Consider the following 13,086-nt stretch of genomic DNA (forward strand, 5'->3'; position numbering starts at 1 on the left):
TTTTTTTTTTTTTGGGGGGGGGGCGGGGTTGTTAAAAGAAAATAAGAAAAGAATTTGTCAAGACACTTGCTGTTCAGTCTACATTTAAATAAGTACTCCGCATTGTTTTTTCTCTTTCTTTATGAAAGTCTGCTAGTTGATCGATATGTAACATACAGAACATCATATCAGTGAGATTTACTCGTACATCTGTGTATTTCCTGCATTGTTGACATATTTTCATGGTTATCCTGTTGCTTCAAAATTTGTGAAATTTTGTTCTCTACGCAATTTCTCTGCTAATTTTTGGTTGATTCATTTTAAACTGACTTTATGGGGCTTTCCTTGTAATAGGTGGTGTTACGGAACGTCCTTGTCCTTACCGATGTGTTTCAGAGAGATACCATATGCCTCATTGTTATACAGCTCTTGAAGAACTAATCTACACATTTGGAGGGCCTTGGCTGTTTGTTTTTCTCCTTTTAGGTTTTCTCATTTTATTAGCATTAGTTCTTAGTGTAGCTCGGATGAAGTATGTTGGTGTCGACGAGTCACCTGGTCCTGCTCCCACACAACAGGGTTCTCAAATTGATCACTCATTTCCGTTTCTGGAGTCGCTCAATGAGGTTTGTCAGATGTCTTGCTTGCTGACATACAACAATGCACTGTATTAGATTGTATACTTTTTTTGCAGCTCAGGTGAAATTTGACATATTCTTTCTTTCAGGTTTTGGAAACAAACAGGGTTGAGGAGTCACAAAGCCATGTCTATAGATTGTACTTTTTGGGTCCGAATACATTCAGTGAACCTTGGCATCTGTCTCATACTCCTCCCCAGCAAATAAAAGAAGTCGTGTAAGATGGTTTCTTTTTTTATTGTCCTGGTATCTTCAGTTGTTTCTTTTGTTTAGAGTGTCTTGCTCTGTTTCACATGTTTCATCTGAGTCTTTCTTCGGATAGGCACTTTTCAAGTTTTCTCTTGCATTAATTACTTCAGAAGGAAAAATGAGGGAAGAAGGATATATACATTTCTTTCTGTCTCCATTTTCCCTTGGTTCTTCATTTTTAATTTGTTTTTCCTAGAATCTGGTTTTTAATTTTATCTTCTTTCAAAGAATAAATTACAAACTGGGAAATAGCTATTCAGTGGTTTTGTATTTATCTGCCAGATATGAGGGTGCCTTCAACACCTTTGTGGATGAAATTAATACTATTGCTGCCTACCAATGGTGGGAAGGAGCAGTGCATAGCATTCTTTGTATCCTTGTGTATCCTCTTGCATGGTCATGGCAGCAATGGCGCCGTAGAATGAAGTTACAACGTCTTCGTGAATTTGTTCGGTCAGAATATGATCATGCTTGCTTACGTTCTTGTCGATCACGTGCTCTTTATGAGGGGCTGAAGGTTAGATTATAGTGTGCTTTGATCAAGTATCATTTACCATAATATTGTATTTAAGCACGTTTAGAAATTAGAATGTGTGAAATTTTTCTTCTATTATTTGCTGTTCAAACTCCATTTTTGTACTCTGGGCTTTGTATGTGATTGTTTTATGCAGTAGCAGTCTCTTGGGTCTTTTCTAGTGGAACTTTATTTATTCATTGATAAAGTGGTATAATCATTTTATTATAAGTTTGAAACTACAGCATCTGCATTCTGTCAGGTCTTTAGAGGACACCTATATCCTGTTGAGCAGGAAAAACAGCACCTCTGTTGTGGCATAGCTCTAGCCTCTAGTTATTGTTAGTAAAAGCCATACTGATGTGTGTTTTTTGACTTGTATTTCTTCCATCTGTGTACTATAACTCGAAATTTGATTTCATCTGCTGCCTCTTCAGTTTTCCACTGTCTATGTCTTCCTAAAAATTAAACACTTCCATCTTAATTTTGTTGTTTAGCCATATTTAATAGTTTCTAAAGGTTGACATATCATAAATGCTGCTTGGATTTGTCAGATGTTAAATTAAACTTTTTCTTAATACATTAATGATGATTTTCCTTTACAGTTGCAAAAGGTTTTAAGTGTTATTTTCCCCTTTTTTTATCTGGTCTTCTGTGTAGAGTCCCAATAGCAAATTTTACTGAAGCATATGGTTCGAGAAAGACTTCTCAACCTTATCTTATGGTCTGCATGATTGTAGGTTGCAGCAACACCTGATCTAATGCTGGCATATGTGGACTTTTTTCTTGGCGGTGATGAGAAGCGAAGCGATTTGCCTCCTAGTCTTCACCAGAGGTTTCCGATGTCTCTTCTATTTGGTGGTGATGGAAGTTATATGGCCCCACTCTCTTTGAATAATGATAACGTTATTACCAGTCTGATGAGTCAGGTTGGTCATCCGTTAAAAATTAAAAAGGAATTTAGAGACAGAAATATTTCCCCAACTTTGATCAATTTGTACTTAAGATTTGCATTTGTTTTCAGTCCATTCCTCCTACGACATGGTACCGTCTTGTGGCTGGTTTGAATGCTCAGTTGCGTTTAGTACGCCGGGGTTGCCTTAGTACAATGTTTCGCCCAGTGCTTAGATGGCTTGAAACTTTTGCCAATCCTGCTTTAAGGATCTATGGTATCCGCGTCGATCTGGCATCATTCCAAGCAACAACTGACAGCTATACTCAGTTTGGACTTTTGGTGTGTGTTATTGAAGAAGAAACTGGACTACTGCCTTTTGAAGATCTTGATGAAGGTTCCAGAAGTGAACAACTATCATGGTATGGTCTGCACTTAGAGTTCCCTTCACATAGTCTATTTGGTTTCTCCTGCCTTTTGTCTCCACTCCCCTCCATTTTGGCATTCCTCCTTATCGCATACTTCCCATCATTCCACTTGTATCTGTTCTTCCATACAAGTCATGAGTACATATTAAATATGTACGAATCGTATCTGCATTGTTCGTATTGCTGGCAGTTTCTGTCATTTATTGTGAAATTTCTATATGGATATCTTGTGGTCACTGAAGGAGGAGTTGGAGGGTAATGGCAAAAGACTGCAGGGGTTTTAATCATCTGAAGTCCTAGATTAATTAGTTCATTGTCTGCAAGTTAAAACGTTTTATAGTAACATCCAATGTCCCTCTTGAAAAGGAGTTTTGCTAGAAAAGAAGAGCAATTCATAGCTATTGCATACCTTAACATTATCTGTGCCAGTCTCTGCCATTTTTGCCATTTGGACTAGCCCCCAAATGGTCTCACCTATTAATGTGAGGGAAAATATTGATTTCACATCATTCCCTTTATTTGACTCCCTCACTGCAAGGGCCTAATAGATCTATTTGTTCCATTGTTTGCAGTGATAGCAGAATAGATGGGCAGAATCCTGCGGGCTATCTAAGAGATGAATCAATTTTAAGGGGGGTTGACAAAGGCACTGTAAAGCGGAACTTTTATGGTGGGATTTTAGACATTGACAGCTTAAAGATGCTCAAGGAGAAAAGAGATCTGTTTTATGTTCTCTCTTTTCTAATCCATAACACTAAACCAGTTGGTCATCAGGTCTGCCCTACTCTCTTTGCATCTCTTGGAGTATGGCCTTTAAGCTTCAATACTGAGGACATTTTGTTAATGTTGCAGGATCTTGTTGGTTTGGTCATTTCGATATTGCTGTTGGGCGATTTTAGTTTAGTGCTGCTTACTTTGCTCCAGCTGTATTCGATTTCCTTGGCAGATGTGTTTTTGGTTTTGTTTGTTTTACCACTTGGGATGTTACTTCCATTTCCTGCTGGAATTAATGCTCTCTTCAGTCAGGGGCAAAGGCGTTCTGCTGGTCTTGCACGTGTATATGCTCTGTGGAACATTACATCCCTGATTAATGTTGTAAGTAACCTTTATTCTTGAAAAGAAAAGAGTACTTATGCCTGTTGCCTACTCTTTTTAGTTATCTATATGTTTATTTCGTACTTGTATACCTTCCATTGGGCCCAGAAATGGTCAGATTCTTTAAATGGTCCTTATCTTCTGCCTTGCCTTTCCTCTTTACTTGATGTGTCATACTCTGGGATTGACTGATGGAGGGAAAGCTGCAACATCACTGATGTTCGATATAAAAGCATCCCTTGTATAGGACTTCACATTTTTTCTTGTAATATACTTAATCTACTTCTGTTCTTTTCCTCTGTTAGGATTCTTTTCCCTGATAAAGTGTCAATTAGTTTGGAGTTATCATCTTTGTATACTTCTGAATGGGATCACTTCAAATTACTTCCTCTCTCAAATTTGAATAACATATATCATTACCAGAATATTAGTTACATATTCTACAACCATAAAAAGGTTGTTTGATGAAGAACCATTCTGCCCTAACAGTGCACATTTTTGGCACTCGGGCAATACCCTGTCCAAGTTAATATACGTCTGTGTGTGTCAATTACTTGGGATGTGTATTGATCCACTGAGATGGTTGAGTTGCATCTCTGATTCTTTTGTCATGAGAAGTTCTGATCTTTTTTATTGAAAGGTTAGATCATTCAGGGGTCATATGGTAGGGTGTACAAGAATAGCGTTGAATAGGGTGTTGTATTAGTAATGCTGATATCACTTCTTATGCGCTGTTTGTTTTTGTTTAAAAAAGCATGCATTACATAATTTCTAAAAAAAATTGTTTACCTCCACAAATACAGTGGAAAGGATGTGAAAAAGGTTTTGAGGGGGACAATTGGATTTTTTACTATACTAATGCATCCATTGCACATGATTTGTCATGTAATAGTTTACATAGCATTATACCAAATAGAGTGTATTACATAATGGTAGGTTGAAAAAGTGGACCAAACAAGATGTTAGTAACTCACAAAGTTAATGCATGCAATAGTTTTTCTAATGCATCTTACCAAACGACCCCTTACTGTCTAAACCCTTCGCTGGGGGTGTTAATATCTTTAGTTAGGACTTAGGACTAGTATTTATTTGTTAGGATGTCTGTAAGTAGCTTCCTCTTTTTTTTGGCTTCTTTTTGAAGGTCTCCAGCATATCCTTAATGCTGAGGAATACAATATTACCAATTTTATTTTTTTTTTAAGTAATAACTTAAAGTTAGCCAACAGTTTTCGGGTTATGCCTACTTACACTGTATATCATCAATTTCATACCAGATGGTCGCATTTGTCTGTGGATATGTCCACTATATCACCCAGTCAAGCAGAAAGCTTCCTTACTTCCAGCCATGGAACATGTAAGCATTCTGAAGTTTGTCCAATGTTGTCTGAAATTTATTCAATTTCGTACTGTTGTGGAACTTTACATGGCGGCGCTGTCAAACAATGCTGTTTATTCTTGCAGGGATGAAAGTGAGTGGTGGATATTTCCTTTTGCACTGGTTCTGTGTAAATGTATCCAATTGCAGCTCTTAAACTGGCATGTTGCTAATCTGGAGATTCAAGACAGGTCGTTGTACAGCAATGACTTTGAACTGTTTTGGCAATCATAATACTCAGCTGAGCAGGAATATATTCCGCTAACACCCTATCTTTTTTCTGGGTTCATTTTGATTTTTCTGCATCACCCACTTTTTGCCTTTTTATAGTGTCCATTTAGATAGTGAATTGTCACAGATGTAGAAAGGAATTGGGTAGAAAACAGAAGAAAGTTGAAAGAGTAGATAGAAATACTGAGAGAAGCATTCATTGTGTAACACCCCCCACCCCACCCCACTTTTGGTTGTGCAGTTGTGTTTCTTCACTGTAAATATCCAAGAGATCCCTCCCTCTTCTGCAAATTCTCATGTAATATTTTAAGGGTGATGTTCATTAGTTTATTTATTCAATAAGATGTGCTTTACTACCTCTTAATTCTTTTTGCCTTTCTACCTGCACTCTTCTGAATGTAAGTGCAAAATTTAGTCAGTCTTTTCTCTATGTAACACTGAAGTAGTTTTCTGAAAAATTGCCATTCTTTTTCTCAATTTTTTTTTTAAAGAAAAAATATACTATCCTTTCAAAATAAGAGATGTTACTTTGTTGTTGTTAACCTAAGTAGAAATATTGTCCTATTATTGAATTTTTCAACTCCATAAAAGAAAAGAAATATATTTAGTTCATACCAAAATGAGGGCATAGTTAGGGTTATCCAATTGTAGAATAGGTTTATGTTATTGGTATTGGGCTATCGAATTAATGAGTGGTGTGGGGTTACACAAGAGATAGACTCTTGGCTCATTTTATTTTATCTCCAATTGAAACGACATATTCGAGGGGAGGTACCATTTTTTACGCTATTTGTAGATGATATATGTAATAGACTTAAATCTAAAAATGGAAGTTTGGAGAGAGACCTAAGAGTCTAAATAGTACATGTTGAGTATGACTAAGACACAATACATGAAGTACAAGTATAATAATGCATCACATGAGATGGATGTGGAAGTGAGGATCGATATGTAGGTCATCCCCATGATAAGAATCTTCAAGTATAATAGGTTAACTATTCAAGAAAATGAAGAGATCAACAAGTCATACATTGTATAGTAGCAGATGAGATTGAATACTTTAATCTCAACAAATTTTTACTTATTTAACACAAAATGAAAATCAGTTGAAAGCATGTGTCTCAAACACATACATAGGCGATGGACCAATGACGGATATGTGTCATTATGTAACGACAAGAACAATATGCTATATTCAAACGTTATATTCATTAAAATAAATACAATACAACAAGATACAATAGAATACAACATAATATTTTTGCTTTTTGATAGCAGTCGTGACCAACAACCATCAGCTCTCAACTTGCTGGTAAGGTGAGAGCTTCAAGCTTGATTTCATGTGACGCACCCTCCGCACAAGCACCACCCAACGAATGGGGACGGAGAAAGCTACATGCCCAAAACTTTCAACCCTTCTTTCTAGTTTAAAAGTGTGGAAAAATTCCTCTATTCAGAGAGAATATTATAATAATTTAACATTTAAGTTAGACTGTTCATGCTTTTAAAATAGTATAATATAATATATATACACAATACTAATATTAATAATCATTAAAATAAAGTATTACTTTGGCTAAAATCCATTTATGCATCAAGAAAATCACAAATTGATTTTTAAAATCCCAATATTAATTATTTGGTACTTTTATGAATTCCTTTTGAGAAAAAAACAAAATAATCTTAAATAATAGGAGTACTTTAATTAGTGGAACCAAGTATTAAAGGTAAATATCATTTCCCCAAAATCCTAATAATCAATTTAGGCCGATCAAGATTGAACTCACACGGCACCGCCAGCCCGCCGCCATCTCCAGCCGTAATTGTGATCGGAAAAAGTAAAGAGAGAAGAAGAGTAAGGTGAGAGATATTAACGGGTGTAAGTTGGGATCGCAAAACAAGCTCAGAGGACAACTTATTATTAATACTGAAATTTTGCGAGCTCAAAGGAGTTTTTCGATGTCGCAGAAATTCTCTGCCACACTCAGAATTGGGGATTTGAATGATTACATAGCTCCCTCACAGGGTTGTGTAGTTTCCCTCAAAACTAATTCTAATAGAATCAACAAATCCGAGGTACACTTTTTTTTTGTTTTGAAGATCAGGGTTTTATTTTTCATGGAAGGTTTTGACATATTTCCTTTGATGAATCAGCATGAAGTAATTTAATTTCGTGTTTTTGAGATTTTCGGTGTAGTGTAAAAAATGCATTTGAGCTCTTAGACATGGATTTTGTTCTTGTTAATTCAAATTTAGACTTGTAGGATATGGGGGTAAAGAGGAACCTTTATGGTTAAATATTGAATTTTGCGCAAGGGTGTGAGTTAAAATTGTCTTGTATCTCTTTGGACTGCAATTGGTTTGTTGCGGTTGAAGAACTAGTCCGCTTAACTAATGTTATTAGTGCTTTTTTTTGGCGGATGACCAGAATGTGGGAAAAGCTGGAGCTTTGAGCAAACCAGTACAAACAGAACCCGTCAAAATTTCTCTCAAAGATTGCTTGGCGTGCAGGTATTATCTCTTTTCTCTAGCTAGGATATAGCATTCTAGGTAACCAATAATTATCTGGACAAAGGAGTGTAAACCAATAATTAATCTAATGCAGTTAAAATCATGTCAATCAAGTCCAAAGTCTACTATAAGTATTGGATTTTGGAATAAAAGATGTACTTTTTAGGTTTTTAGTAGCCAGTTTGCTGATACTAAATTTCTAATTTCTTAATTAGTTAATTTCAACCACATCGTTTTCTTAACAACTAAGATATCATCGTATCAACTATATATATATTAATTAGTGTTGTGCTACTTAAGTCTGTGAAAACACGTTAGCCTTAGCACCTTGATGCTACACTAAAGAGCTATGTGAGACAAAGTGCACAACTTGGCTTCACCAAGCTTCGGGCTTAAGCGGGCTTTAAGTGACCCTTTAACAACTCTGGCCCTGGCTAGAAATCGACTGACGATTCAAATACTGAATCTTTTAATTGTTTTGATATAAGGAATTTGGTGCAATGTTGGTATATTAAAACTCCTGCGCTGGTCCTTGTTTGCTGTGAGTTCAGCTCCTATAAGTTACTCATAAAAATGTTACTTGGTAGGTTTATTAATTTTATTTAGTTTTACTTTGTATTTGAATTTTGTTTCTTGGGAAATTAAAAACAAATGTCTTCCTCTGTATGTATGATTTAACAACGGTGAACAACTGAGCTTGTTCCTTGATTGCAGTGGGTGCATTACATCAGCAGAAACAGTCATGCTTGAGAAGCAGAGCTTAGATGAGTTCCTTTCCAATTTGGAAAAGGGAAGGACGGTTATTGTCTCTCTCTCCCCCCAGTCTAGGGCCGCTCTCGCTGTTCATTATGGACTTTCTTCACTTCAGGTTGGTTTTGGTGCGGGTATTTTCATATTTTTAGTTTACTGTCTGCAGTACATCTTCTCACCTGATATGACCGATGTAAATATTACTTCCATCTTTTTGCTCATTGTCAGGTTTTCAGGAAGCTCACAACACTTTTTAAGTCTCTGGGTGTGAATGCTATATTTGATACCAGCTGCAGTAGAGACTTGACCCTAATAGAATCTTGTAACGAGTTCATGGAGCGATATAAACAATCCCAATGTACTAGTAGTGGTCAGTCAAAGCCACCTTTACCTATGCTTTCTTCCGCATGTCCAGGTAATGGCTTCATTTGCTTTGGTATTTTTCTTAATTTCTTACTTGGTGTTCTATGATATGTTCTAACTCTACTGTTGTTGGTATTGAAATTGTAGGTTGGATATGTTATGCTGAGAAAACCCTTGGTTCTTACATTCTTCCATACATTTCTTCAGTCAAGAGCCCCCAACAAACTATTGGTGCAGTCGTCAAGAATTTTTTATGCTCAAAGCCAAGTGTAAGGTAGCTTATTGCCATCTCATCTTTTTAGCATTATGCATTACCTGTAAACTGTGATCTTCCATTTCTTTTGTTGTTGGACTGTCCCAAGCATATTATGCATAAGCCATTTTATTGCATATATGCGCTAAGCAATTATGTTTTTTTTTCTGCTGTGCTTCTCCATCCATTTTATGCATCCTGCTAGAAATAAAAAAATTACAGAGCAAATTCATGCTGGCCGTTTGATATTTCAGCATATGTGATGTTGCATTTTCGTTGGTGGAAAGTTGAAAGGTTTTATAATGTTCCTAAAATTAAGCTGTTAGTTTTTGGAGCTGGTCTCAGTCGATTGGTGCTTGATAGAGCTTTTTTATACAGACCAGAGGATATATACCATGTGACTGTAATGCCATGTTATGACAAGAAGCTCGAGGCTGCTCGTGAGGATTTTGTGTTTCAAGTAGATACAGATAGTGAAAAAATTATGGAGGTTGATTCAGTTTTGACAACAGGAGAGGTTTTGGATTTGATACAGGTAAAAGAGTTTCCTGCTTCTCAGTATTCCATTCCTATAAAGCAATAATGTGAGATAGCTTGCATTTGGAATATTTGCAATTTTTCTCCTTTTCTATCTGTTGTTTACTTATAGTCAATCTCTCTCCTCGTTGATGTAGTTAAAAGCAGTTGATTTTCAATCCTTGGAAGAGTCCCCCCTAGATAAATTGTAAGCATTTCTATACACCTTGCATTTATATTCTCATTTCTTGATGTAAATCTTACATTTGATTTCTTATATGTACTCTAAAGGTTCACAAATATTGATGAGGAGGGCCATCTTTATGGGGTTCATGGAAGCTCTGGAGGATATGCAGAGACCATTTATCGTCATGTTGCGAAAGTGCTTTTAGGTCAAGAAGTTAAAGGCCCTTTAGCATTCAAGACTATAAGGAACTCTGATTTCCAAGAAGTGAGCCTAGAAGTAAGTTTTGCTTCAGCATTCTCCTAGAAGCATGACTTTATAGAATGTAGTTAACATGCCCCTATAATGTTCTATCAATCCAAGTACCTGTAGGCTGACACTGATATCTTCTTGTGCGTAGACAATTGTATCTATAAAGTAAGGGTTTCGATCTGTTAACAAGGGTATGATTTGGTGTTTGGTCATTTGTGGAGCTGCTAATTTGATGGCTTATGTCAAAGTTTATTGTATTTGGTGGTGGATGGTGTAGCCCAACCAAGTCCTAAATAGGCTAAGCACTTGAAAATGCAAATATAATTGGATAAGAGTCCAAGTCGAATCCCAGAAGGAGTAAATATGAGGTGTTCAATTTATTACTTGTAGTTAAAAAAATGTTCAATTGCACTTCCAACATTTGTTTGGGCTTTGAATTTAACTAAAAATAGCAATAGAATTGAAAACAAAGAAATAACTAACAAGAGTGTAAATCAAGTGATAAAAGGTACTAGGGTTATAGCCCCTAGTTGATTTGCTTAAGCTAATGGGAAAAACTTATCTTGTCTAATTGCTTGGCTTATTGATTATGATTCAATTATAATTGATCCATTAAAATCTCATAATAGTGATGGACATACCCAATTAAGTCCACCAGAACCTGATGGAATGCTTAAAGCTCTATTGTTGAACACCCAAAGTAGAGTCTAGCTATTCCTGATTTTGATTCTGTTAACTGAGTTATATAATCCCTTATAAAACCCAATTCCTTGCTAATTAATTCTTACCTAGTTGTAGTTCCACCTTCCCAAGTTAGAACTAAGACAATTAGGTCTTAATCTTGTGTTGAACCCCACTAAGTTGCCTAGTAAAGCATGGAATCAATTAGATATCATAACTCAAGCAACTAATGACGAACATTTAATAACCCATTAACTTGCAAACCATTTGGGTCGACGATCATAGCTAAGACTGTAGCTACTCATGCTAGAAGTGAATGAAAAGGCAATTAACAGACAATGAATGAGTCAAACTTGGGTTGGAATCTTCAAATGGTGCTCGAGTCCTTGCTAAAAGAAGTAGAAAAACCACTCTTGAAAAAAAAGAAAAGTAAAACAATGGTCCAAAACTGAAAGTGAAAATGGTGTTTTGGAGTTGTGTTTAGAATTTGCATGGCCAGATGCTGATTTTCCAATAAAGTGAAAAGATTTCCTGAAAAATGAATAATTCTCATGGCCAAACGGGTCCTAAGTTTTATAGTAATTAGCGCAAAAGAATAGTAGGCCATTGACAACTACTGACAAGATGTCTATTGCATTGAACACAGGTGAATGATAAATCTGTCCTGAAATTTGCGTTATGTTATGGTTTCCGGAACCTGCAGAATGTTGTTAGGAAATTGAAAATGGGGAAGTCTGACTACCATTTCTTGGAGATCATGGCATGCCCTTCAGGTTGACATTCTGAATCTTTCTATTTGTGAATAATAGCTCCGAGTCTTCTTGCATCAATTAACAGTTTGTTCGTCTTTAATTACCTCCCTCATGATTATAGGATGCTTAAATGGAGCCGGACAAATAAAGCCACAACCTGGGCAGTCGGGTAAAGAGTTGATTCAGCTGTTGGAGACGGCTTATGAAGAAAATGTAAGTCACATGTTTGATAGAGTTTGTCATAATATAACCATCTTGGACTCTAGGAATTTCCTCTCCAGCTTGAAGGCTTTGCATATAATTTGTGGCATGTCAGGAAATGTACAATGTGCAACTTGGATTGCAGAGCGTGGGAGATTCATCTCTGACTACTGTAGTAGTCAAAGATGAACATGTTGAACTGGAAGTTCACTTTTGTACTGATTTGTATGAGTGTCCCCCAACTGGGGCTTTTATCTGTCATAAAGACCTGCTTGTTTTGGTTTCTAGTTTTCCCCTGCATTACGAGATGATGAAGTTTATGAACATTGAAGCAGATTCAAATGAATGAAAATGGTTTACTCTTTAGAAGTTGCAAAGCCATGATTGACGTGGGAACTCTTTGTTTTCCTTGCACTTAAACTTTCTGATCTTATGAAACTGAATTGCCTCTGAATTCTCTTTGTTAATGTTTCAGGTTGTGGTTGCTGATCCTTTCAACAATCCCATCGTAAAGGGCCTATACAGTGAGTGGCTTGAACAGCCTGGTTCAGAGAAAGCTAGGAGGTACCTACATACTGAATATCATCCTGTAGTGAAAAGTATCACTTCACAGTTGCAGAACTGGTGAGAAAAACAAAATGTCAGCTTTTAACTGATTGGCTCAGTTCCAACTGTTCCCTTCTGGTGTTTTTCTGCAAGAGCTTCCCAAGCGGGTTCTGATACTACACTGAATTGTTCACAATCTATGTTAATGAGTCCATGCACCACAATTGTAGGAGTCCAATTTTGGCAATGAGAGTGTTCACCACATAGTGTAAATATTGTCTTGCAAATTATACAGTAGTGTAGGGTGCAAAACATTGTTCCCCATGTCGATTGTAGTAATGCTGTACACGTTTCATATCCCACAACCCCTGATCTTTGTTTATTTGGTCTCTTAGGGGTTGTTTTGTACGAAGATTAATATTCGTAGTGTTGGGATTAATAGTGCGTGGATTAGTAGTGTAGAGATTATTTTTACCTAGTGTTTGGTTCATCGTTTTTCTACCTCATCTTGTGTATGGATTAAAACTTAATAAAAAAAAATTTTCCAATTGTACCCTTGGATTATTATGTATTTGGGTTAAAGTAAATAGTTTGCGGACAATATTATTTTTTTATGACCTTCAAAATAGCTATGAAAGAACAATTTTGTTGTCATGTTTGCCTTCTTTTTTTACTT

At 36.3% G+C, this 13,086-nt stretch overlaps 2 protein-coding genes across 3 annotated transcripts in view; both read left to right on the top strand.

Annotated features, from left to right (window-relative positions):
• The window catches only part of LOC107028439, a 24,449-nt gene extending 18,684 nt beyond the window's left edge, over positions 1-5,765 (top strand). Inside the window, exons 14-22 of the mRNA XM_015229509.2 lie at positions 334-605; positions 707-834; positions 1,149-1,383; positions 2,121-2,309; positions 2,405-2,694; positions 3,273-3,474; positions 3,553-3,795; positions 5,070-5,149; positions 5,257-5,765. Of these exons, the coding sequence (XP_015084995.1) occupies positions 334-605; positions 707-834; positions 1,149-1,383; positions 2,121-2,309; positions 2,405-2,694; positions 3,273-3,474; positions 3,553-3,795; positions 5,070-5,149; positions 5,257-5,404 (1,787 nt within the window). The 3' untranslated portion in view covers positions 5,405-5,765. The remainder of the gene's footprint in view (positions 1-333; positions 606-706; positions 835-1,148; positions 1,384-2,120; positions 2,310-2,404; positions 2,695-3,272; positions 3,475-3,552; positions 3,796-5,069; positions 5,150-5,256) is intronic.
• Positions 5,766-7,079: 1,314 nt separating this feature from the next.
• Positions 7,080-12,963, top strand: LOC107026808 (protein NAR1). 2 transcript variants are annotated; one of them, XM_015227897.2, is made up of 11 exons: positions 7,080-7,477; positions 7,830-7,912; positions 8,627-8,780; positions 8,891-9,077; positions 9,173-9,299; positions 9,657-9,813; positions 9,953-10,002; positions 10,086-10,257; positions 11,558-11,684; positions 11,785-11,876; positions 12,340-12,963. In XM_015227897.2, exons 1-11 carry the CDS (start codon positions 7,361-7,363, stop codon positions 12,490-12,492), a joined length of 1,419 nt encoding a protein of 472 aa, XP_015083383.1. In that variant the 5' UTR covers positions 7,080-7,360; the 3' UTR covers positions 12,493-12,963. The 2 variants fall into 2 exon arrangements, with proteins under 2 accessions (XP_015083383.1, XP_027775174.1); XM_027919373.1 differs by having other exon boundaries at positions 7,128-7,477; positions 7,806-7,912.
• Positions 12,964-13,086: the final 123 nt, after the last annotated feature.

This window comes from Solanum pennellii, chromosome 8 (genome assembly GCF_001406875.1).
Source record: "Solanum pennellii chromosome 8, SPENNV200".
Taxonomy (NCBI): domain Eukaryota; kingdom Viridiplantae; phylum Streptophyta; class Magnoliopsida; order Solanales; family Solanaceae; genus Solanum; species Solanum pennellii.

Bases quoted from the DNA above. Each gene is read 5' to 3' on its own strand.
- LOC107026808 (XM_027919373.1), top strand. From the start codon at position 7,361: ATGTCGCAGAAATTCTCTGCCACACTCAGAATTGGGGATTTGAATGAT. The intron at 7,478-7,805 runs GTACACTTTTTT...TAATGTTATTAG, and splicing joins ATAGAATCAACAAATCCGAG to TGCTTTTTTTTGGCGGATGA. The intron at 9,300-9,656 runs GTAGCTTATTGC...TTTTTTATACAG, and splicing joins TGCTCAAAGCCAAGTGTAAG to ACCAGAGGATATATACCATG.